This window comes from Cynocephalus volans, chromosome 3 (genome assembly GCF_027409185.1).
Source record: "Cynocephalus volans isolate mCynVol1 chromosome 3, mCynVol1.pri, whole genome shotgun sequence".
Lineage (NCBI taxonomy): Eukaryota > Metazoa > Chordata > Mammalia > Dermoptera > Cynocephalidae > Cynocephalus > Cynocephalus volans.
The window spans coordinates 24,138,794-24,160,474 of record NC_084462.1 but is presented as its reverse complement, the minus strand read 5'-3'; the positions used below and the strand labels follow the sequence as shown (position 1 = coordinate 24,160,474).

General features: G+C 42.4%; 1 protein-coding gene across 3 annotated transcripts; it reads right to left on the bottom strand.

The window, feature by feature from the left end:
* Positions 1-3,531: 3,531 nt before the first annotated feature.
* Positions 3,532-16,064, bottom strand: ZSCAN21 (zinc finger and SCAN domain containing 21). 3 transcript variants are annotated; one of them, XM_063088365.1, is made up of 5 exons: positions 16,000-16,061; positions 14,217-14,326; positions 7,118-7,609; positions 6,655-6,844; positions 3,532-4,696 (listed from the first exon to the last, which is right to left on the bottom strand). In XM_063088365.1, exons 3-5 carry the CDS (start codon positions 7,508-7,510, stop codon positions 3,858-3,860), a joined length of 1,422 nt encoding a protein of 473 aa, XP_062944435.1. In that variant the 5' UTR covers positions 7,511-7,609; positions 14,217-14,326; positions 16,000-16,061; the 3' UTR covers positions 3,532-3,857. The 3 variants fall into 3 exon arrangements, with proteins under 3 accessions (XP_062944435.1, XP_062944436.1, XP_062944437.1); XM_063088366.1 differs by lacking the exon at positions 16,000-16,061 and adding an exon at positions 15,820-15,856; XM_063088367.1 differs by lacking the exon at positions 14,217-14,326 and having other exon boundaries at positions 16,000-16,064.
* Between the last annotated feature and the right edge of the window lie 5,617 nt (positions 16,065-21,681).

Here is a 21,681-nt window from a genome sequence, read left to right as displayed (position 1 = left end):
GAAAGAAGAAAGACTGATTTGGGAGAGAAAGGAATGAAGGGTTAGCTCTTACTCAAAAAGCAATGGAGGTTGGTAGCTCTAAAGGGGGTGACTATTGTAAACTAGATCATGTATATAAGGTGTTTAGCACAGTGCCTGGCACCTAAAGATGTCATTATCATCAGTATTATTAAAATAGGAATTATTTAAATTTGAATTTCAGACAACAAATAATCGAATGTCCCAATTTCCCTGAACCCTCTGGCTTAGCAAAAGCATTCCTTCCCCCTTGCTAGAGGTGAGTAGCCTCTTTTTTGCTTGGAGACCATGCAAAGATCTCACCTGGGAAGATACCTCTCAAGATAATTTGTCCTTCTCAAAAAAAAAAAAAAAAAAAAAATCTGTCTCCTCTCCTCCCCAAATACATACAAAACAACAACTGGGAAACTGGGATCAGGTCTTGGTACAGCCCATGTGGGAAAACATCATCACTGCTGCAAGAGAGAATGGCTTACTCACTGACAGTGTTTTGGAACCTGGCTAAATGACTGGCAGGAACCAGAGGAACATATGTGGGAGTAACTCTTGAGGTGCTAGACTGGGAGAGGGGAGCGGTGGTGCTAGCGTGCTGCATATAAAGCTGGGACAGGGGAGAGAATATTGATAGAGAGCACTTTTCCAGGCTTCAGGTTTTCATATCCTGGCAAACACATCTGGAGATGAGGCAGGATAACGGCACCCAAAGATGGCTATGTCCTAATCCCCAAAACGTGAATAAGGCTGGAGATTAGATTAAGGTTGGTGCAGTGGACTAAATGGCCCCCCAAAGTCACTGAAGCTTAATCTGCACTGTAACTGTCAAGGGTGGGAAACCCTATAAAGGTAATTGAAAGATGGGGCCTTGAAGAGGCAATCAGATTCTGAGGACCATGCCCTAACGAGTGGATTAATAATGGTGGTCATGGGTGTGGTTTTGAGGGCTTTGACAGGAGAATCTCTCTCCACTCCACCATTCTGCCACGTGACACCCGTGTTACCGCCAGGGAAGACCCTCGCCAGATGTGTTTCCTGGATTTTGGACTTCCCAGCCTCAAAAACTGTAAGCAATAAATTGTTCTCATAGAAATCACCCAGTTCCAAGTATTTTGTTATAAGCAACAGAATCGGACTAATACAGTTAGCAATCAGCTGACCTGAAGATAGGGAGATTATCCAGTTGGCCCCAGTGTAAACAAAAGGGTCATTAAAAGTGGAAGAGAGAGGCAAAAGAGAGAAGAGGTTAAATGTGACCGTGGAAGAATGGTCAGAGAGATGACTCTTGCTGGCTTTGAATATGGAAGGAGGAGTTATGAGCCAAGGCATATGGGTGTCCTTTAGAAGCTGGAAAAGGCATGAAAAGATTCTCCCCAAGAGCTTCCACAAAGGAACACATCCCTGCTGCCACCTTGATTTTAGCCCAGTGAGATGTATGTTAGAATTCTAATCTACAGAACAATAAGATAATAAAGCTGTGTTGTCGTAAGTCACCAAGTTTGTAGCAATTTGTTACAGTAACAATAAAAAATCAATACAGTCCTAACACACTTCTAGGATGGCTCATTAAAACTTGGGCAAGAATGATGGCCTATAAATGATGTAGACATGCTGGAACTAATTAGCAGAGTACTGAGAAGCAGTCAGCAGCTCGGTGCAGGTTAAAATGAATTTATTACATAAGACCCGAGACCCCAACACCTGACCATGTTATTGCAGGGGGCCCCAAAACCTCACTGAGACATTGTGAGTTTGTGTGTGGGCCACTCACTAAGACAGTAAGGTATGCATTAATCAGGAGAGCACTGGTATTGTTGATAAGTTCAGTGGTGGCTGTCTCTGTAGGCTAGGATTAATAGCAGATTCTGCCATGGAACTGAGTTTCTTGGTATCAATGGGTATGACTGAATTCTCGATTAGCCAGTGGCATTTGGCTGTCAGAGGTAGAAGGGACATAATTATATTACTATGATGAGCAACAAGGCCAAAATGGCAACTAGGGTGTCTTGACCCAAAGGGATCTGTGGCAATAGCTAATAACCCTTGGTGTTCCTAGGAAAGATTGACAGCCAACAAGGTAATGCTTTGATTTGTATAAACAAAACCCCCCATAAGCTTATGAAAAGGCTGATATCAGCTGTTGTGATAGGAAATTGCAACCCTTCACCCATTTTCCAGATCTAAACCAGTTCTCAGATCCAGAATCCATCAGTTGAAGGGAAGGCTGGGTTTCTTTGGAGAACCTTCCAATTCTAACACAAGTACAAGCCATAAATATTTCCCCAAAAGGACTTGTGGCTGTTCACGAGTAGTATAGTAAGGAAAGGGAATTGGATCTTTTGAGGCTATTGGATACAGGATCTAAGATGATGCAAATCCAAAACTACATCATTACCCTCCAGATAGAGGTCAGGTGATAAATGGAATCCTGGCCCCAATCCATCTCAGTGGGCCCAGTGGGTACAGAGAAACACTCTATGGTCATGTTTGTGAAAGGATAATTGGGATGAATGTTTGCAGGTTACCTAAGCTGTAGCATGTCATGGTAGGAAGGGCTGAGTGGAGTGGAAATACCAGAACACTCTGTCCTTCCCCAGCCAACCAAGATGATAAATCAGAATAACATATCCTGCATGGAATTATTATTGCTGCTTTCAAAGATGTAAATGACTTAATTCTTCTTCATGGCTCCTGTAAAAAATACATGAGTTGTAGCTGATGATGGCTGTGTATCACAAACCTAATCACAACTGATGTGCGGGGTGTGCTATCTTTACTGTAACAGATCAACATGGCCCCTAGCTGTTGGTATGCAGCTACTGATCTGGTGAATGCATTATTTTTAATCTCTATCAACAATGAGGATCAAAAGCAGTTCACAATTACATGGGAAAGACAGCAGAATACATTCACAGTCTTGACTCGGGGCTACGTCAACCTTCCTGCTATTCAATACAGGGACCTTGATCTTCTGGACATTCTGTGAAAGTTATCCTAGTGATGCCATCGTAATGATCGGACCTGATAAATAAGAAGTGGTAAGTGTTTTTGGATCCTTCAGGAAAACACATGCATACACAGGATGGGAGGTAAACCCTACAGATTCAAGGGCCTTCCATATCAGCGAAGCTTTTCAGGGTCCAAATGTCTGAAGCATTGAATTGCTGTACATTGCACTCAGTACTAAGAGGCAGTTTGGTGGGCCTTTTTGGATTTTGGAGGCAACATATATCACACTTACGTATACCATTCCAATCCATTTATTGCATGAACTGGTACCAGACATGAAACTTTCTTGTTGTCCTTAATCTTGGCATGTAAAACTGCAGTTAAGAAAATCCAAATTTTCTAAAAGCTAAACCAGCAGGGATTGTTTTCTCTATAATAGTGTTCAATAACCAACACATTATTTATCATAATAATGGTCCTGAAGCATTACAATATAAGTTTATTTGAAATCCAATTAAACTGAGTTCAATGTGGTTCAACTCTTTACAAATTATAATTCTAGAATATATGTTAAAAGTTTAACGGTTTTAATGTTCTTCCTTAATTACAGTGGATACACATCAGTTTAACTTTGCAAAAGGCAATGTTGGCATGGTTTACTGGGCCCTGATGTGTGGGGAGGATGCTGCCCAGCGAGCTGGCAGGTACAGACCCACTGATATCCTCTGACAACCTCCTGCTGACTGTGCCACTGTGGAGCTCCCACCCCTCAGGCATCCCTTGATGTGAAGTGAAGCAAATCTACCACCAGAGTTGATATTGCAATTACAGGGATTCTCCCTAGCATTCATGTTCTAAAACTTAAAAAAACAAAAACAAAAGAGCATACTTGACAGTTATGGTACTTCTCCCTCTCCAGTGTGGACTCTCTGATGTTTAGAAAGATTTGACTTGCTACAGAAGGTTTTTCCACAATGATTACACCAATAGGGCTTTTCCCCAGTATGGATTCTATGATGTTTGTTAAAATTTGAGCTGTGGTTGAAGGCTTTCCCACACTCCTTACATTTATACGGCTTCTCTCCAGTGTGGAGTCTTTGATGTGAACTAAGACCTGCGTGCTGACTAAAGCTCTTCCCACACTCGTTACACTGATAAGGCTTCTCCCCAGTATGGATTCGATAGTGTCGAATTAGGCTGCCTTTACCACTGAAAGACTTTCCACAATCTTTACACTGATATGGTGCCTCCTCAGTATGCATTCTCTGATGTTTAAGGAGGTCTGAGCTCTGACCGAAGGCTTTTCCACACTTGCAGTCATAAGGCCGGTCCACCAAGTGTGTTCTGTAATGAAGGGTGAGGTTTGAGCTGTGGCTGAAAGCCTTCCCACATTTGGTGCATACATAAGGTTTCTCCCCAGTGTGTGTTCTCCGGTGTTTAGTAAGATTTGAGCTATTACTAAAGGCTTTTCCACACTCAGCACATATATAACGTCTCTCTCCTGGGGCAGGTTTAGAAGGAACTGATTCTGTACCTTTCTTGGAACCTGTGCCTTGAAGAGGGGTTTTTATTCCTCTTTCCTTTTCAAGGTTTACCCACTGCCTTTCTAACATGGCCTCACATTTATTGGCAATAATCACAGGAATATCCCTTTTGAGTCCATCTGCATGAGATTCTTCTTCAGAACTTTTCTGTTCATCTGCTGATTCCTCATTCTGGGCATTAGATTTACAATCTGAAATAATAAGTAGAATATGATATATCAGTTGTTTCCTGTTCTTAGGAAAAAGGTATTACAGGTGAAATAGGATCATCTGTAAGACTGATGGATTCTCAAGGGTGACTAAACCTAGCTCTATGAGAAGTCTACGAGAAGAGCTTCATATAGGCAAAAACAGGCACATCTGGACAGCAACAAAGGAGATGGATGATGCTCAGGCAGAAAGAAACAAGTAAGAAATATTGCTAAAAGGTCAAAGTTGATTAAGGAAAATAAAAAGGATAATTAAGGAAGAAGAGGCGAGTAGCAAACTCACCATATTCCCACAGAATCTGAATATAAAGTCAGCATCCAGCCCATCTATAATCACTCCCATCCCAGATCCTTATTAATCTGAATGAATGCACTTTACCCCCAAGAGGGTTTAACTCTCATTTACCTTACATTGGCTATGTCTTATAATTCTTTTAGTTATAAAGCGACACTCACTGTTGAAATCAGATTGAATCAGTTTATCTTTTTTAGAACATCTCACTAGGCAGTCACACTTCTTAAAAATCCACGGAAAAGGGGAGTGAGAGAAATTCACTGTGAAAAATGGGCTCCATTTGAGAACTGTCATCCCTCTAAGGGTACAGAAGCCACAATCAGCAAGCCGTTTTTCCCTTCACCAAGAAACTGCCTTATCTGTCTCTCTCCATCCAACCATCTATTTCCTTCCTCTGCCAACAGTGACCATCAGCTGCTTCCAGGCTCATCCCCTATTCACGACCTGCTGGTGACTAGGGTCACGCAGCTAAAATGCCTTTCACTGTACATAATGAGCAATCACCTGGCTACATGTACAAGCTTCCCTTCAAATTACTGCATAGCCATGAACTACGTGTGTGGGAAAGAAGTAACTTAATAAAAGTTAACATTTTAAAAATAGCCTAATGAGGCAGAAGTTGAAAAAGAATTTACCAGGCACCATTTATTTCATTGTCTTCAAGCCTGTACGGTTACTGCTGGGAAGTTTGCTATCTGTCTAATCAGCATTCCCAGCAGGGAATCACCTCTTTAAGAACATGATGGCTGTTTTAAATAATTAATTTCAATGACTACAGTTTTCACTTTAAGATCTATTTTTTTGAATGAAAGTTGCCTGTTTTATTTCCTAACAGTTTATTTTTTTAATATCTCAATGACTTATTTTGTCTTAAATTATTTTAAACCAACATATCTTGTAAAGTCTTTTCATCTATGTTCTATTATTGCAGATTATTTAGGCTTTAATTCTACTTTGTTGTGACTCCTCTCCAAACTCTTACTCTACTTGGGTATTTTATAATTTTTATTCTCTAGAAAGCCGTTGTTTCCTACAGTGCCCTCCCCTAAATGATTCCTGTATGACCTGGAATACTCTAGAATTCACTGGAAGCTGACCCTAAGGGCTGGACTGCCTCGTTTCTCTTGCACTCCATCTGCCAGTTGGGTTTGCCAATGCGGAACACCACCAGAATTAAGGGAAGGAAGAAGATGAAGCTGGGGTATTTATTCCCTCGGTTCTCTCCCCCCTCAATGGCAGGGCCTACAGCCACAGCTCCTATCAAGTGACCCCTCCCCCATGGCACAGCTCTAGCCTGGTTCTCTTAACAGGTCCCCTGTCATCCTTTCAGGTTCACAAATATTAACAGCTTTTCACTGTTGTTTGTGGCAGCCCCTTGTTGGTTCATTCAACTTCCCCACACCTCTGTAAAGTCTCTTTATTATACTCACTTCAATTGACCTTTTAAGAGTATGTCATCTATTCCCACGTTAGGTTCTTACCTGGGACAGCTGTACCTGGGGGAGGAAAGGGAACTACTTCCACCTAATCAGCCTGCCTAGTCAAGTCAAGGGAATCACCTCACAACCAGGAATTATGGATTACTCTGCATCTTCAACAACAAAGACCTGGGGCACTGATTGACAGACTGACAGACGGTCCTCACCTTGAATCTTTCTCAGACCTTGAGTGAAATCCTGCTCTTCACCACTCTCTTGGATGTACAGGGGCCCCCAAGGTTCATAGTTAGGACTCTCCACAGGCTGTGACTGCACACTGCTCAGGGATCCCTTTGCTGTTCCTGAAGATGACATATTCTCCCACACCTGTTTCTGTTCATTTGGAGGAGTTGAGACCTGGAGACAATTAGGAATGGCTGGGTTTGTTCACAGCTCACTTTAAGAACTAGAATGAAAATCTTAGGAAAGCTATGTAGAACCACTACAAAAGAGAAAAGAAAAACATTCATTCCATTCAATTACCAAGGCTAAAGGTTAGTTTAGTATAGTAGAAGAAAAACAGAAGGAACATGGTCTAACTCAGTAGAAACTTCCATTCAGCTAATGGACAAACCCTGGTTCCTGGCTGGAATGCTAAGCTCTCCTAGAATAAAAACCTCCCCTGCCTACCTGCTGTCCTGGTTCATCCAGTTCCTGCTCCAGATCTTCAAGGAGAGTGACGGCCTCTTCAGCGCTCTCCGGGCAGTGCTCCTGCACCCAGGCCTGGAGCTCCTGGGGCAGGATGGTCAGGAACTGCTCCAGCACCAGCAACTCTAGGATCTGCTCCTTGGTGTGGATCTCAGGCCGCAGCCACTCACAGCAAAGCACCCGGAGTTGGCTCAGGGCCTCCCGGGGTCCTGGAGTGTCATGGTACCCAAACTGCCTGAAGCGCTGGCGGAACATCTCCAGGCTAGGAAGGCACTTCCCTTTCTCCTCCTCCTCAACTTTCACCATCGCAGGCCCCACCTGCTCCTGTGAAGGCTGAGGGCCCAGAACTGTGGCCATGCCCAGTACCTTGGTCATCACACAGACTCCAGAAACAGCCTCACTAAAGATGGGGCTCTGTGGAGCAGGAATATTGGTTCCTTTTGGTTTCTGGTTCTTTAGGGCCACACGGTAAACCTAAGAAAATATGGTTACCATAAAATTACCAAAAAAAAAAAAAAAAGTGTGTTTTTTTGGTCTTTACGGCCACACCTGTAGCACAAGAAATTGTGGAAATTATAGCCAACATAAAACTACCATATACAAATGACTGTTCAAAATGCTTCTGGAGTCAGCTCAGAATATCCTCCTTTGACTTTACTGTGTCTCCCGTTCCCTAAAAAGTGTAGTGTGGCATAATCTTAAAATTAAATTGACTTTGCTCTGAAAACTGTTTCAGAAATCTTACAATTATAGATATCCTAATTTCTGATATTTCAACACGTTGTCTACTGGCAAAATGCTGTCTATTTGAATCTAAGACATTTAGCTGGAACATTAAAAAACTAGTCAAATGACTGGGCAGATTCTCAGCATGACCAGGTGTCATGGTGGGAGGTTGGAATAAACTAATATATTTATAAAAGTAATTGAGTACAATTAGTGATATAATTTTGAGTTTCACTTGACCCATTTTAAGTAGGGTACATTCAAGTTTTTAAATGTCCCTTACCTTTAGCTTTTTATAGAAAGGCAGGAAGAATGGCAGAGAGATTAGACTGAAAGTAGCATATATTCTTTAGAGGTATTTATTTTGATAAGATGTTTCGCTGAGAAGAAATTGAGGAGATGAATCAGACAGACCCACCCTCAACTTCATGGAGCTTTCAAGTTAGTGGGAGAGATGGAGAAATTTTAAATGAGTAAACAGACAATAGGATCAGCCTATTATTATTGGCACTCATGAAATATATATTTTGGAAGAAAAATATATAACTTATTCTACATGCTTGTGACTGTCCTTCCTGAGCATATTTTCAAACTTTAAGCAGCACCTTTCATGTCACATAGGTATCCCATGCTGGATTTGGATAATCTAGAGCAGGAAAACTCCAGTGGTCTCAATAAAGAGAAATAGATAGATCATGAAGAGGATCTATATACGGCCTATAAAAACTAAAGATGAGGAAAGAGAGCTGCAGATAATCTAAATCTAGGTTATTAAAAAACCCAATTATGCTAATTTTGAACATGTGTCAATCTCCATGGATGTGGCTTGATAGCACTTGAAGTATCAAAAGTCTACACATACAGTACACACATAATGAAGGAAAAAGACCACAGCTTCATTAACAGTGATATTGCTGGATCATGGAATTATCAGTGATTTCAATTTTCTTCATTTTTATTTCCAAATTTTGTTTTTTTTAAAGAATGAGTATTACTACTTTAGTAACCATAAAATCTTAAAAGGGATCATAAGTAGTCCTTTGACAAAAAAAAAAAAAAAAAGATTTTATTGCTAACATTTTGTAGAGAAGGTTCACGCTTATGAAATTACCGCTGGTGAAGTGGTTAGCAGTGGAATTATAAACATCAGGAAGCAGCCCAAAGCATGGAAAGGGAAACTGTATGGCACAGAAAGAAAAATATGCACACGGATGTACTTCCCAAAATGTGTTCAAAGGAACTCAAACCAATCATCTGAATAAAGGATTCTTCGGTTAAGTAAGTCTGGGGAACAAGAAGGGAGCCAATGCTAAACAGGTCTTTTTATTTCATTTTATTTTTTAAATTATAGGACTATTCAGGGTATTTTCAATGCTACCACTGCCCCAAGAAACTTGGAAGCCGGAAAATGGCGCTAGAGCCTATAGTATACAGTTCCCCATCTCCGGGAACTACTACTGAACATCCATCAGTTTGGGAGATGGCAGCCAAGATTCTTTGAACATTTGTGGGAAAGATGAATATAGACTACTTGTTTGCTTTCATGTGGTAAGAACATTTTAAACAATCAAGAAAGGTATTTTAAAATAATGAAAGAATTAGAGAGAAAGGACTATCTAGGGTCTGTAGATTAAGGATCTGTACTATGTGCTAGGAGTTCTTTGTAATGGACTAGCTTGGGGCATGCAGTAAGGGTAAGGATAAGGCTGAGGGGGACCAATTCGGAGCCTGTGAAGATGTCACAGGGCAGCAGAAAGCTCACGTAGTAAGTCAGAGCTGAAGGTCTAGCTACGGATGTACTAAAGCAGTGAAAGCTAGCATGAGAGCAAGGGCTTTTGTTTACTATGTACATCATCCAGTGAATAGAACAGAATCTGCTACACACCTTGTACACAGTAGGTGCTGAATAAAGATGTGTGGACTGTATGAATGCATGAATGTGACTTCAAAGAACTAAAAACATCCTCTGCAGTGAGGAAGAAAAGATAATTTTACGTTTCCAAAGTTGCAGCTGTTTCTACAATGCTCCTGAGAACACACCAGGTCTGGAGAAAAGATCATGGTCTACCCAGCCTCCTTCCGTGTAAGCCCCGGAGAAGGCGATCTGTTACTGGACAGGGCATGCTGCCCCTGACTCATTTGTCCACAAGGACAGTTGTTACACTCACGCTACTGATTATAATTGCACTGGTCAAGTCCCAGACTTTTAAGATTGTAACTCCTATTCCTTGGTCATTCCCACAAAGACTTGATAGCAAGAAAAACTAACATACAAGTGAGTAATGTCTGGTATTAACATACGAAAGAATACATTATTTGGCCCAGTGGAGCCTTGCCCTATCAAATTATTGAATTCATATTCCAACATGGAGGTTACATGTGGGAAGAGCATAAAGGGATGACTAATTTACTTCCTCTTCAGGTAAATTCAGAGGGACAGAGATCCAGAATGGATATAAGCCACTTCCTTTTATGACCTCTGCTTTTATAACTTTAAAAAAATCTTTAAAAAGATGCCATGTTAATATTTACTGATCACACTTATCAATCAAGCCCATTGGAAACTTTCAGATAGCCAGGGAATGCCTACCCCTCATTCATATTTTCCAAAATTTTCAGAGGCATTCACACTCTTAAATTTGGTTCTGAAAATTTGGAAGACAAATAACACTACTTTTGCATATAGTTCAAAGCTTCTTGGAAAAATGAAAAACGTCCAGGATGGCTACAGGAAGACTTATTAGGAAAAGAAGTTATTCCAAAGTGTAAATTTAATGGCTGGCCTTGATAAAACCAAAAGATATAAATGCTGCCCCTCCAGCAATTCCAGCCCTTGTGAAGTCCCCACCCCCAACAAGTGTACATTTATGTTATAGCTTTCATATTAGGTACTTAGTTTCACACATTTAGTAAATATTTATTAAGAACATATTTATTATTATTATTATTTTATTTTATTTTTTTTAAAGATGACCGGTAAGAGGATCTTAACCCTTGACTTGGTGTTGTCAGCACCATGCTCACCCAGTGAGCTAACGTAACAGGCCATCCCTATATGGGATCCGAACCCGTGGCCTTGGTGTTATCAGCACCACACTCTCCTGAGTAAGCCACGGGCCGGCCCCTAAAAACATATTTTTATATGTCTGTTCCCCTGCATTATTTTTGTGAAACAATTTTGGTAAATTTTTAAAATATGAAATGGGTTTCTAGAAATAGGGATCAGTTTATTACCTTGTTTTTATGAGAAATTCATTATCCAGCAGCTAATTAAGTCAGAATCGCAGGGATGCCAGTACTTGGATTCCCCTCTACTCTACCCCAATTCTGAAACATCCTAAGAGACGCCACAGACATTGACAGGGAGGACTAGAATCAGCACCCTTTTCCCCCTCAATACTCAGTACACCACTGCAGTACCCAAGTTCATGTCTACCTGAAAACTGAGCCAGGAAAGGAGCAGTGCCATCTAATCTCTTAAAATAAAGGCACGAGCACCAAGAAACACCAGATGAGAAGTAACAGATGTATCTGAAACCCATACTCATAAGACCCAACTACCCACTTGACATTGCCACCAGGATGTCCAACAGGCATCTCAAGCTTAACATGTCCAAAACTGAATTCCCATCTTCCCCCCCAAAGCAGCTCATCTCAGTTAATGGCAAAACTCCATTGTTCTGTTTATTTGAACCAAAGAACCAGGAGTCATCCTTGACTCCTCTTTCACATTCTCCATACCAACCATAAGCAAATCCTGTTAGCTGTCTAGAACACCTAAATGCCTAAAACACACCCAGAGTTCAACCTCTTCTCACTACCTCTCACGCTACCGGCCCAGTCCCTCATTTCTTGCCTAAAGTATTGCAGTAACCTAATTGCTTCCACCCCTACCCCAGACCCCCTCAGTCTATTTGCAACACAGTGATCCTGTCAAGATCCAAGTCAGCTCACACCCTTCAGGTTTCACATCTCACAGAGGAAAAGCCAAAGTCATCACAATGGCCAACAAGGGCCCCACCACATCTCAGTCACTGGTACCTCTGACCTCATCTCGTACTTCTCTCCCTCTCATTCATTCTACCCCAGCTGCAGTGCTCCTTGACCACGTGGGGCACACTCCCACCTCCAGTCTTTGCACTTGCTGCTCCCTCTGCCGACCTCTGCCTCCAGATCCCACAGGGGTTGCTCCCTCCCTCTTTCAGGTCTGTGCTCAGAAGTTACCTTCAGCTGAGGCATCCCTGCTCTCCCTCAACCCAGAACTCCCTTCTTTACTCTTTTTCTCCACATCACTTACTGCCATACAAATACTACATATTTAAACTTTATTTTTTTAAAACTGTCTCCTCTCTTAAATATCTGCTCTATAGTGCAGAGACTGTCATCTGTTTTGTTCACTGCTGTATTCCAAATGTCTAGAATCGGCACTCTGCAGGCTCTCAAATATTTGTGGAAAGAATAAACTTGATACACGGATCTTCAGGGCTACTCTTAAGTAGTAAAAACTGTGAAACAGGTTTTTAAAAAAATAATTGCAATATTTAAGTTAAATTCTTAATAAAAAACATCGTAGTATGATTTCATGTTTAGCTTTATATAGATACAGATGGATACAGAATTAGATAAGAATGTGTACATGGGTTAGTACACATACATTTATTTCCTAGCATTTGCTGTGAGGACCTAGAAGTAATAGCATACCAGTAGCAGTGAGCACACCCAGTGTCCAGATCTTGGTTCCTAAATATCATTCTCCAATGACAGGAACCATAAAATGGAAAAATGGCTGAGTTTTGGCTGAGGAATATATAAGACGAGACTGGAGCATGGTGTAATGCCAGAAAGTGTTCAAAAAATAAAACGATGGAGATGTGCCAAAGGGACACAGAAATCAACCTAAAAAATTCCCAATAGCCAGAGCTGAAACAATTTGAACAAAATAATTAACACAATACTGGATCATAACCCAAAGCATACCATAAATATCCATGGGTCTACACAGATATAAAAAAAGGTAACTGAACAAACGAAGAGGGGGAAAGAGACAAACCTCTGGTATAGAAGAATTCTAGGTAAGTTATGTAGATACTCCCCCCTCAAGCAGGTGGAGCTTAACTCACCATCTCTTTTGAGTGCAGGCTGCACTTCGTGACTTGCTTTAAAAGAACAGAATATGGAAAGAGGTGGGGGAAAGTAACAACAATGGAAAACCCGGCAAACACTACTTCAGCTGGGTAATTAAGGTTAACATCACCAGTGATGTATGTTTATAGCATGTACCCCTGATATGATGTGAAGGGCACTTCGCCTCTGTACTTTCCTTCCCAAAACCCATAAACCAATTCTAATAAAAAGAAAATCATCAGACAAACCCAAATTGAGGAACATTTACAAAATACCTGAACAGTACCCCTTAAAACTGTCAAGGTCATCAAAAACAAGAAAAGACTGAGAAATTGTCACTGACTAGAAAACACTAAATAGACATGAAGACTAATGTACTGTGGTATCCTTTTTTAGTGTGGAATAAAAAAAGGGCACTAGGGGAAAAACTAGTGAAATTCAAACAAACTATGGACTTTAATTAATTGTAATGCACCTATGTTGGTTCTTTAGTGTGACAAATGCACATAGTAATGTAAGATGTTAACAGTGAGGGAAACTGGGTGAGAGGTATATGAGAATTCATTGTACTATCTTTTTGCTTTTTTATACAATCGATCTGAACCCTTGACCTTGGTGTTATAACACAGCATTCTAACTAAATCTGTAACTATTCTAAAATAAAAAATTTATTCAAATTAAAAAATATGGGATACTCAGGAAAAAATGCAGCTTTGGTAAATGCTGTTCCATTGTGCAGGGGTGGTAAAGAGAATATATCTGTCCAAGTTAGGAGGTAAAAAAAAATAAACACCACCACCAACAAAAAAGAGAAATATAGCTGTTAACTCCAACAGTATTTATGTTGAAACAAATCATTTTTAGAGTTGATGGACCTTAAAAAATGCTGTGAAGCCTATTTTTTAAGATTTTTTTTTTCCTTTTTAAAGATGACCAGTAAGGGGATCTTAACTCTCAACTTGGTGCTGTCAGCACCACGCTCTCCCAAGTGAGTGAACTGGCCATCCCTATATAGGGATCCGGCCTTGATGTTATCAGCACCCCACTCTCCCAAATGAGCCACGGGCTGGCCCCTGATTTTTTTTTTAAAGATGCCTGCCTTATCTCTAGGAGCAACAATAGTCGATTTCTGATTCTCTTCCAACAATTGTCAGAATATTGGCCTAATAAAGTTTCTAACAGATCTATTTTATACGTAACACAAAGCCTATTTTTAAATTTTAATACGTACTTTCAGCTTTTCACTAGTATGCAACGTTATGACAGTATCTCTTCTTCCTTTGAGAAGACACAGGCCATTTTCCAGTTCAGCAATTTTATCTCTACAGGTTCAAAGGCTACCTGCAGAGGTTTAAAATACAAATACGCTCATATTGCTCAGCTGTTTAAAACCCTTTCATAACATCTTTGCATGGCAAACAAAGTCACAATCTGCCCTTTGCCTCCCCATTCAGTCTCATTATTCCCCTTCTCATTCTCTATGCCCCATCGATGCCTAATATTTGTGGCAGGCTTCTATTTGTCTTTCAAGTCTCAGCTTAGTAATTAATCCATGAAAAGATGCTCAACCTTGGTTATAAGAAAAGAAATGAAAATTAAAGCTACAATGAAATGCTCCCCCCAATCAGATTAGCAAAATTTAAAAAAAAAAAAAAAAAATTCTGATAATACATTTCTTGACATTTTTTTTTTTTCTTCTCTGAAGAAAGCCAGTAATTTCACATTCGGCCATGCTGAGTTTGTCTAAAGGTTCATTTAGGGATGCTCTCCAGGTCTTGGCTTAATATAGTGCTCATAAAATTAAAAAGTATGTTTAAAGAAAACAGAGGCTTCATTACTAACTCACACTGTCTTCAACCACAGTGAAATACTTTTTAAAAGCCATCTAGAAAGCGTAGCTCAAGAAGCCCTTCAAGCAAAAGTTCATGGTCTATCATAAGCAGAAGGCCTTTGTTCTGTTCCCAGTTTTTTTTTGTTTTTGTTTCTTTTTCCTTTTCTTCTCTTTATGCCAATTTCCCCAAAGCTTATATACCCTTATAAAAGTGCCCCAAATCCATTCTGGAACAAGATGGGGCATAAATAAATCAAATTAATATAGATTTTAACAAATGAACAGCGCTTACCAACTAGTGTTAGAATGCTTTTCACACACACTCAGTCTGTACCTGAAAACTCCTCGGCAGGAAAATTAGATAATTTTGAGGCACAGAAATCTACTGATGGGACAGTTTGTTACAAGGTCTTCTTCAAACCGAACCAAATTCTGCATCACTTCAATGATCCCAGTTCGGTCCTATACCAATAATTACTTTCTCCAAAGTAGCCTTCCAATACTTGAAAATAACTGTCCTGCCTCTTAATTCTTTTCCTCTCCGAAGTTCTTTTAACTGTTCCTTACATAACACGGGTTTCCAAGTACCTCACCCACCAAATCACTTTTCTCTTGACACACTATTTACAAATAAGAGTTTGTAAACGGTCCTTTAAAAATGTTTCCAAATTCGAGCAGACCCGTTATGTGTATGCTTTCCAACCTAAACAAAGCCCAAGGGGACTATTCCCTCCTTTGCACTGGATACTATCCAAGACTTCTAATGAGGTTCGGTTTCTCACAGGAGGTTCCCAATCCCTCGGGGGTGTTCCCACCAATTAGCTTTGAATCGAGACCTCCCGTTGAGAACCAAAAGGAAAAAAAGAGAAGGCGGCGCCGGTCAGACCAACGGCTCGGTGCAGGGAGCGCACAGAAAAACTGTTATGGAACGTGAAAGAGATAGATTTCATTTGGTAAAGCCCGGGAGGGAGGAAGAGGTTTTCCAGGGAGCCGGCGCCTCCACCTGCTGAGGCTGGACAGGGACGCGGGGGCGGGGGAGGTCCTCCCCACAGCCTTCCCAGGACCGGTCTGGAGGGAGTATCCCCGGAGGCCACAGCTGCTAGGCCCACTTCTGCCTCCCCAGATCTTTTGGCCAAGGCTCCCTCTTCCGTCCGCCGCGCTAACCCGGGACCGTTAGGCTCACCGTGAGTCAGAGCCGCTCCGGGCGCCGAGAGACCGCACCGCGTACCGCAGCACGGCGCAGTCGGAAGTGCGTCAGAGCCCCGCCCCCTCGCCCGCGGAAAGTTGCTGCGGGAATGTAACAGCCCCTCTAGGAATTTGGGAGGTCGTCTCAGCATCTCGGTGTCTCCGGCAAACGGCTGAGTTTGTGGCGAGCCAGGGAAGAGCGGAGTCGCCCCCAACGTGAACAAGCAGGGACTTAGCCCCATGTTTTTATTAAGGACGATCAGACCAGGTGAAGGCTTCGGCGGTTCTCCCCGACGTCCCGGGACAGGCGGGGAATGGGCTGGACGCGGCGACCTCGGCCTAGTGGACCTCAGAGCCCGGCTCACCTGTGTACTTCGGGCTCGTCACCTCGTGAGAACTCGGTCCACGTTTACGGACATGAAGACCCACGCCTGGCCCGTGAAGCCAGAGATTCAGTTAACACACGTAGACCCGGGTCATGGAGGCATTAATTTGAAGTAGCCGTGCGCTTTTGCGGAAAGCACATATGTTTATAGTTATAGAGGAAACTGAGAAATAGCCAAAGGGAAGAGATGCAGGGGGCTGGGGGTGGGGGGCAGAGATTCCACGCCCTCTCTGGGTGCCCCACCCTCCCTGCACCTCCATGTGTTCACCTGCTTGGAGGCTCCCCGAACCCCGTTGCTTAGGATTTTTATATAGGGTTTCATTATATAGGCCCGATGGGTTAAATCACTGGCTATTGGTGATTAACTGAACCCTGGGCCCCTCTCTCCTCCCTGAAGGTGGGGGTATGGCTGAAAGTTGTAACCCTCGAATCACGTGGTTGGTCCCTCTGGCCACCAGCCTCCATCCTGAAGCTGTCTAGGAGTCACCAAGAGTCAACTTGTCAGCATAAACTCAGGTGTAGACGAAAGGAGCACATTATGAATAACAAAAGACGCTCTGGCCACTTGAGAAATTCCAAGGGTTTTAGGAGCTCTGTGCCAGGAACTGGGGACAAAGACCAGATATATATATTTTGTTCTATCACAGACATGAAGGCCTTCCCAGCTGGGGTTGATGCTACAGGGGGTGCTGAAGACACCCGCCTGGGGCCTTAGGTCGGAGGCAGGGGAAGCCTGGAGTTTGGCAATGACATTCCATGGTGCTGTAACGTGAGGGTCTGCTCCTACGTGATCCACCACGGGGGCTCTGGCTATGCCATCTGCTGAGCGATGGCAGAGATTTGAACAGGGCGGCTGATGTCACGTAAAGATTGTGCCTTTACTGTGTGGGTGAACCGGTGCAATCGCAGGACGGCATTGGTGCCAATCAGCAGTACACTGTGTGTGCTGAGGAGACGGAGCAGCGTGGTCCTAGTATGTGTGGACCGTGCAGAGAGGGTCGTGTTCGTCTCGCCGCAGGAAAGTGCCCCCCAGGAGAGCTTGGAGCAGGTGTGATGAGGACAGCTCTTTCCTCGGTCAACTGTTCCCCCTCATATCACATTTATGAAGTGCCCATGTGCTCTTAGCCCATAAACATTGGAATCTATGGCTTAAAGCCTCACTCCTTCCAGCTGGACTGTTGCGGGGGCCCGCGGGGACCCTCTGGCTCTCTGGAGGGAGTGCATTTGGCTTTGGGTCCTGGGTTCCCACAAGAACTTCCTAAAATGATCTTTATGGCCAAGCACTGCCTGCATTTCCTGACGTGGGGTTGGAATATTCCAGAATCTGTGTGCCTTGCTCTGCCTTTGAACAGTTATTTATAACCTGGGCCTCTTGTTTAGCACATCTCTTACTGGCCTGAAGTTTTCTTCTTTTTCATACAACTGCCTATGTGTTTATCCTCCCAACTAGTTTACAAGTTGCCTGAGGGTTGGATCTTTTTCTGCTGCTTTTTGGTCTGCAATGAACCTACCCAGAGAGAGAGAGAGAAAACCAAACAACAACAACAACAACAACAAAACCTGGGCTTGGAGCCTCCAGACCTACAGTCAAATCTGGCCCTGTCACCTCCTAGCTATGAAATTTTGGACAAGCTGTCTGATTTCACAGAGCCTCACTTTCTGCATCAATGAAATAGGAAAAATAATGCTTACCCAGTGATAGTGTTAGGAGATGTAGAAGTTCAGGGAAATGTCAGTCCAGTGCCCAGGACCTGGTGGGCACCTGGGAAATGGGTCTGGTGCCTGGCATGTGCTTCCTTAGAGCCGGCAAAGCCTGTGACCTACAGCGTTATCTCCTTTCACCTTCCCAGTAACCCTGAGGATTAGGCAGGCATCACTGTGCTCCTATTTTACAGATGGGGAAGATGGAGTCAGGTGGTTAGTGATTAGGTGAAGGCCACATGGATAGTAAGCGATTGATCTTAGACCAGAAACCAGGGCTCTCCCTTCTAGGGCACTGCACTAGCTGAGGAGGAAATGCATGAATGAACTATTAAAATAAAGGTTGGCACTAGGAACTCAGGGTTTGAGAAGGCCTGGGCATGACGGTGGATGGGAGAAGAGATTTATTTTCTCACCCACTGCTAGGTTCATAGCTGAGGCCCCTGTAACAAAAGATGGATTAACAAGAGAAAAGCACACAAATTTATTTAATATAAGTACATGACACAGCAGCTTTCAGAAATGAAGACCCAAAGAAACAGGGAGACCTGTGTATTTTTATACCTGAGTTTGATGAAGAAGTGGATAGTTGTGGAGAAGTATGATTGAGCAAAAGGGGTGTGGTCTAGTGGTGATAAACTGGGGGGGACTTAGCCAGGCCTGCTGGTTCAGATTCTTCTCTGTGTCTCCGTATCTTCAGAGCTAAGGTTGGTCCTTTCCTCTGGGTATAGGGAGGTACCTCTGGAATGAGGGTCTTATGTCTGCTTTAGAGGAAGGTCAGAGGCCTTTATTATGGTTTGCTTCAGGGGAGAAGGGTGGGAGAAGGTCAAAGAGACTTTCCTGCTTCTTCTGTTTTCTCTAATGCCTATGTGCTATGTTTTGGGGTAGAATATCCCGAACCCCATCAACAAAAAGGAGCAGGGGAGGGCAGCTGGTTGGTTTCACTACAGAAAAGGTCTTCAGAGGCCTCATTCGGAGACCAAGGGTAAGACTGAATTTCAGGGCCACTTGGTCACAGGCTGTACTCAAGGGTCAGGGGTGTGTGAGTGCGATGTGCAGGTATGTATACTGTGTGCATTGTGTATATCTGTGTTGTGTTTATGATGTGCACGTGTGCCTAGCATGTAGGATATGTATGGTGATTATCCATGGTTATGTGGTGGTTTTATGTTTGCACACATGTTGGTGTCATCAAAAGACAGAATCACAACAAATGTAGTTGTAGATCTAATTGTCTTTTATTTTCAATTAACAGATCAAGGCAGCCTCCTTTCTACAACTACAATGAGAGCTCCCACTGGGCAATAACACAACAGTGGGTTTTGTAGGGTGGGAATAAGGACACAGGGCAATAGAAAAACTAACATCAGCTTTATTTAACATCAGGTTAATTTTTTGTAACAGTAAAGCAGAGAGGACTTCCTTATTACACAGATTCAGGTAGACTGGAATCTCCTGTTTTCAGGAAAAACTGGTCTGTTTGGGGATTATGTGCTTTCTTAAAGTTTCAGTTCAGTTCTGTGGCAGTTAGTATGAGTGACTCCATTTTGGTTTGGTCTGGTCTGCTGGGCTAGTGCAGACGCTTAGTCCAAAACAACAGCCCCCCATAATTTTGTTTAACAGTGTACAGGCGTGTATGCCATCTGTGTACTATCTGCGTGTGAACATGCAGGCTGCGTACATGTCAGCATGTGGGTTGTAAGGTATCGTGTGTCTGTCTGGGATACATATGCTATGTGTGTAGAGTTTAAATTATGTGTGTAATGTCTGTTCATACATGTTTGTGTATGTGCATTTGTGTGCTGTGTGTGAGGTGTATATGTGTGTGTTGTGTGCAGATGTGCAGTGAGTGTGTGGTGTGTGTATAATAAGCCCTCAGTGACCTTCTCTTGGTCTGGTAAGATTCCCCTGATAACATTTGTCTAATGTCATACCTGGAGGATATATGTCTGGCCATCTGGAAGCTGAGTGGGGAGGGGTGGGTGGGAGGAGTATAAACTTGCTTGTCATTCCCTGGTTTTCAGTATGGCTCCCAGCCCCTCAGTCATGCCTGTATCCTTCCATCATGAGCTCCCTGTTCTCTCCAGAGAATAGGTCCCCAGTTTTCTGCCTCAGTGGAGGAGAGGACCCAAGGCTGACTTCTCCTTAGAGACTTTGACCCTATCCTGTGTTTAGCACCTCTGTATGCCTTCACTGGTCCAAGCCCTTGATCTGCTGCCATTTGGGGGAGGGGTGATCTGTGGTGCAGATGAGGTTTTTTCAGCCCTCACCGCTGCTAACTTAGGTCTCAACATTCTTGGATCAACAAAGTCAACTTCCACTTGTTTTGTGATTTCTGCGTTTCTGTTGCTATTGCTTCCTGTATCCTTGTCAGTTTCTTCATCCTCGTCAATTGATATCTTTAAAGAAAACACAACCCTTTCTGTCACTTTAGTGGGGTTTCAGGAGAGTGTGGTGGTAAATGTGTATCTACCATCTGTGCCGAAAACAGATGAGCAGAGGAAAAAGGAAGGTCCCTCTGTGGAGGCAGGTGACAACATGGGGCAGCTGGTCTCAGCAACCTTCAGTGTGACTCTTACCATCTTAATGGTAAAATTAAACTCAATTTTTAAAAATTTACATAAGAAATATTTTACATTGACTAAAAAGTTCATGAAACTCCCCATAAAATACTTATTTACCTACCACTGAGATTAAGCAGTTGCTAGCATTATGTCATATTTTCTTCAGTGTTTTCTTTTCAACTTTTTATTTTATTTATTTTATTTTTATTTTTTATTTTTTATTTTTTGTCTTTTTCGTGACCGGCACTCAGCCAGTGAGTGCACCAGCCATTCCTATATAGGATCCGAACCTGCGGCGGGAGTGTCGCTGCACTCCCAGCGCCGCACTCTCCCGAGTGCGCCACGGGCTCGGCCCTCAACTTTTTATTTTGAAATAATCCAGAAGAGTGTATTTTAAAGAAATAAAATGTTACCGATATAGCTAACAACAGGCGCAGCTAAAGCCCCATCCTGTGTGCCTTTTCGTCTTTCTTTCCAGATTTACACTAATCTCAAGTTGGTGTGTGTCATTCCCAGACAAATGTACGTACTTTTATTACATACATATTTATATCTTTAAACAACATATACCATTATGGGGGTTTTAATTTGCATAATGAAGCATCTGGGTTACTGTGACGATAGCCACCCCACCCCACCCAAGGTCAGTTATAGCATCTGTCATATAGTAGCTTCTCTATCTTCAGTTTCCTCTTTATTCTTGTGAGCCCCTCCTTTCCTTCTTGGGAACTCAGCTGGCATTTAAAACAGTTTCTGGTGTATTTTATCCAGCATTTCAAAGTGTTCGTGGCAGGAGGGGTTTCTTATTTTCTAATATACTATCTTGTTGGAACCAGCGGTATCTATTTAACATCCTTGAGCCCCAAATTGTTCATTTATAAAGTGGGAATAATGTTGCCTTCTACAAAGGGTTGTCAGGATGAGGTAAGGATTTAAGTAAATGATCTAGCCACGTAGTTAGTGTTCAATAAATACTAACAATAATGATTATTATTACATTAATATCATATGTACTTTTTTTTTTGCTTTA

Coding starts and splice junctions, on each gene's coding strand:
- ZSCAN21 (XM_063088367.1), bottom strand. CDS start 7,510: ATGACCAAGGTACTGGGCATGGCCACAGTTCTGGGCCCTCAGCCTTCA. Junction 6,845..7,117: donor TGGATGAACCAGGACAGCAG/GTAGGCAGGGGA, acceptor AATTGTCTCCAG/GTCTCAACTCCTCCAAATGA. Junction 4,697..6,654: donor AGGTCTGAGAAAGATTCAAG/GTGAGGACCGTC, acceptor TTATTATTTCAG/ATTGTAAATCTAATGCCCAG.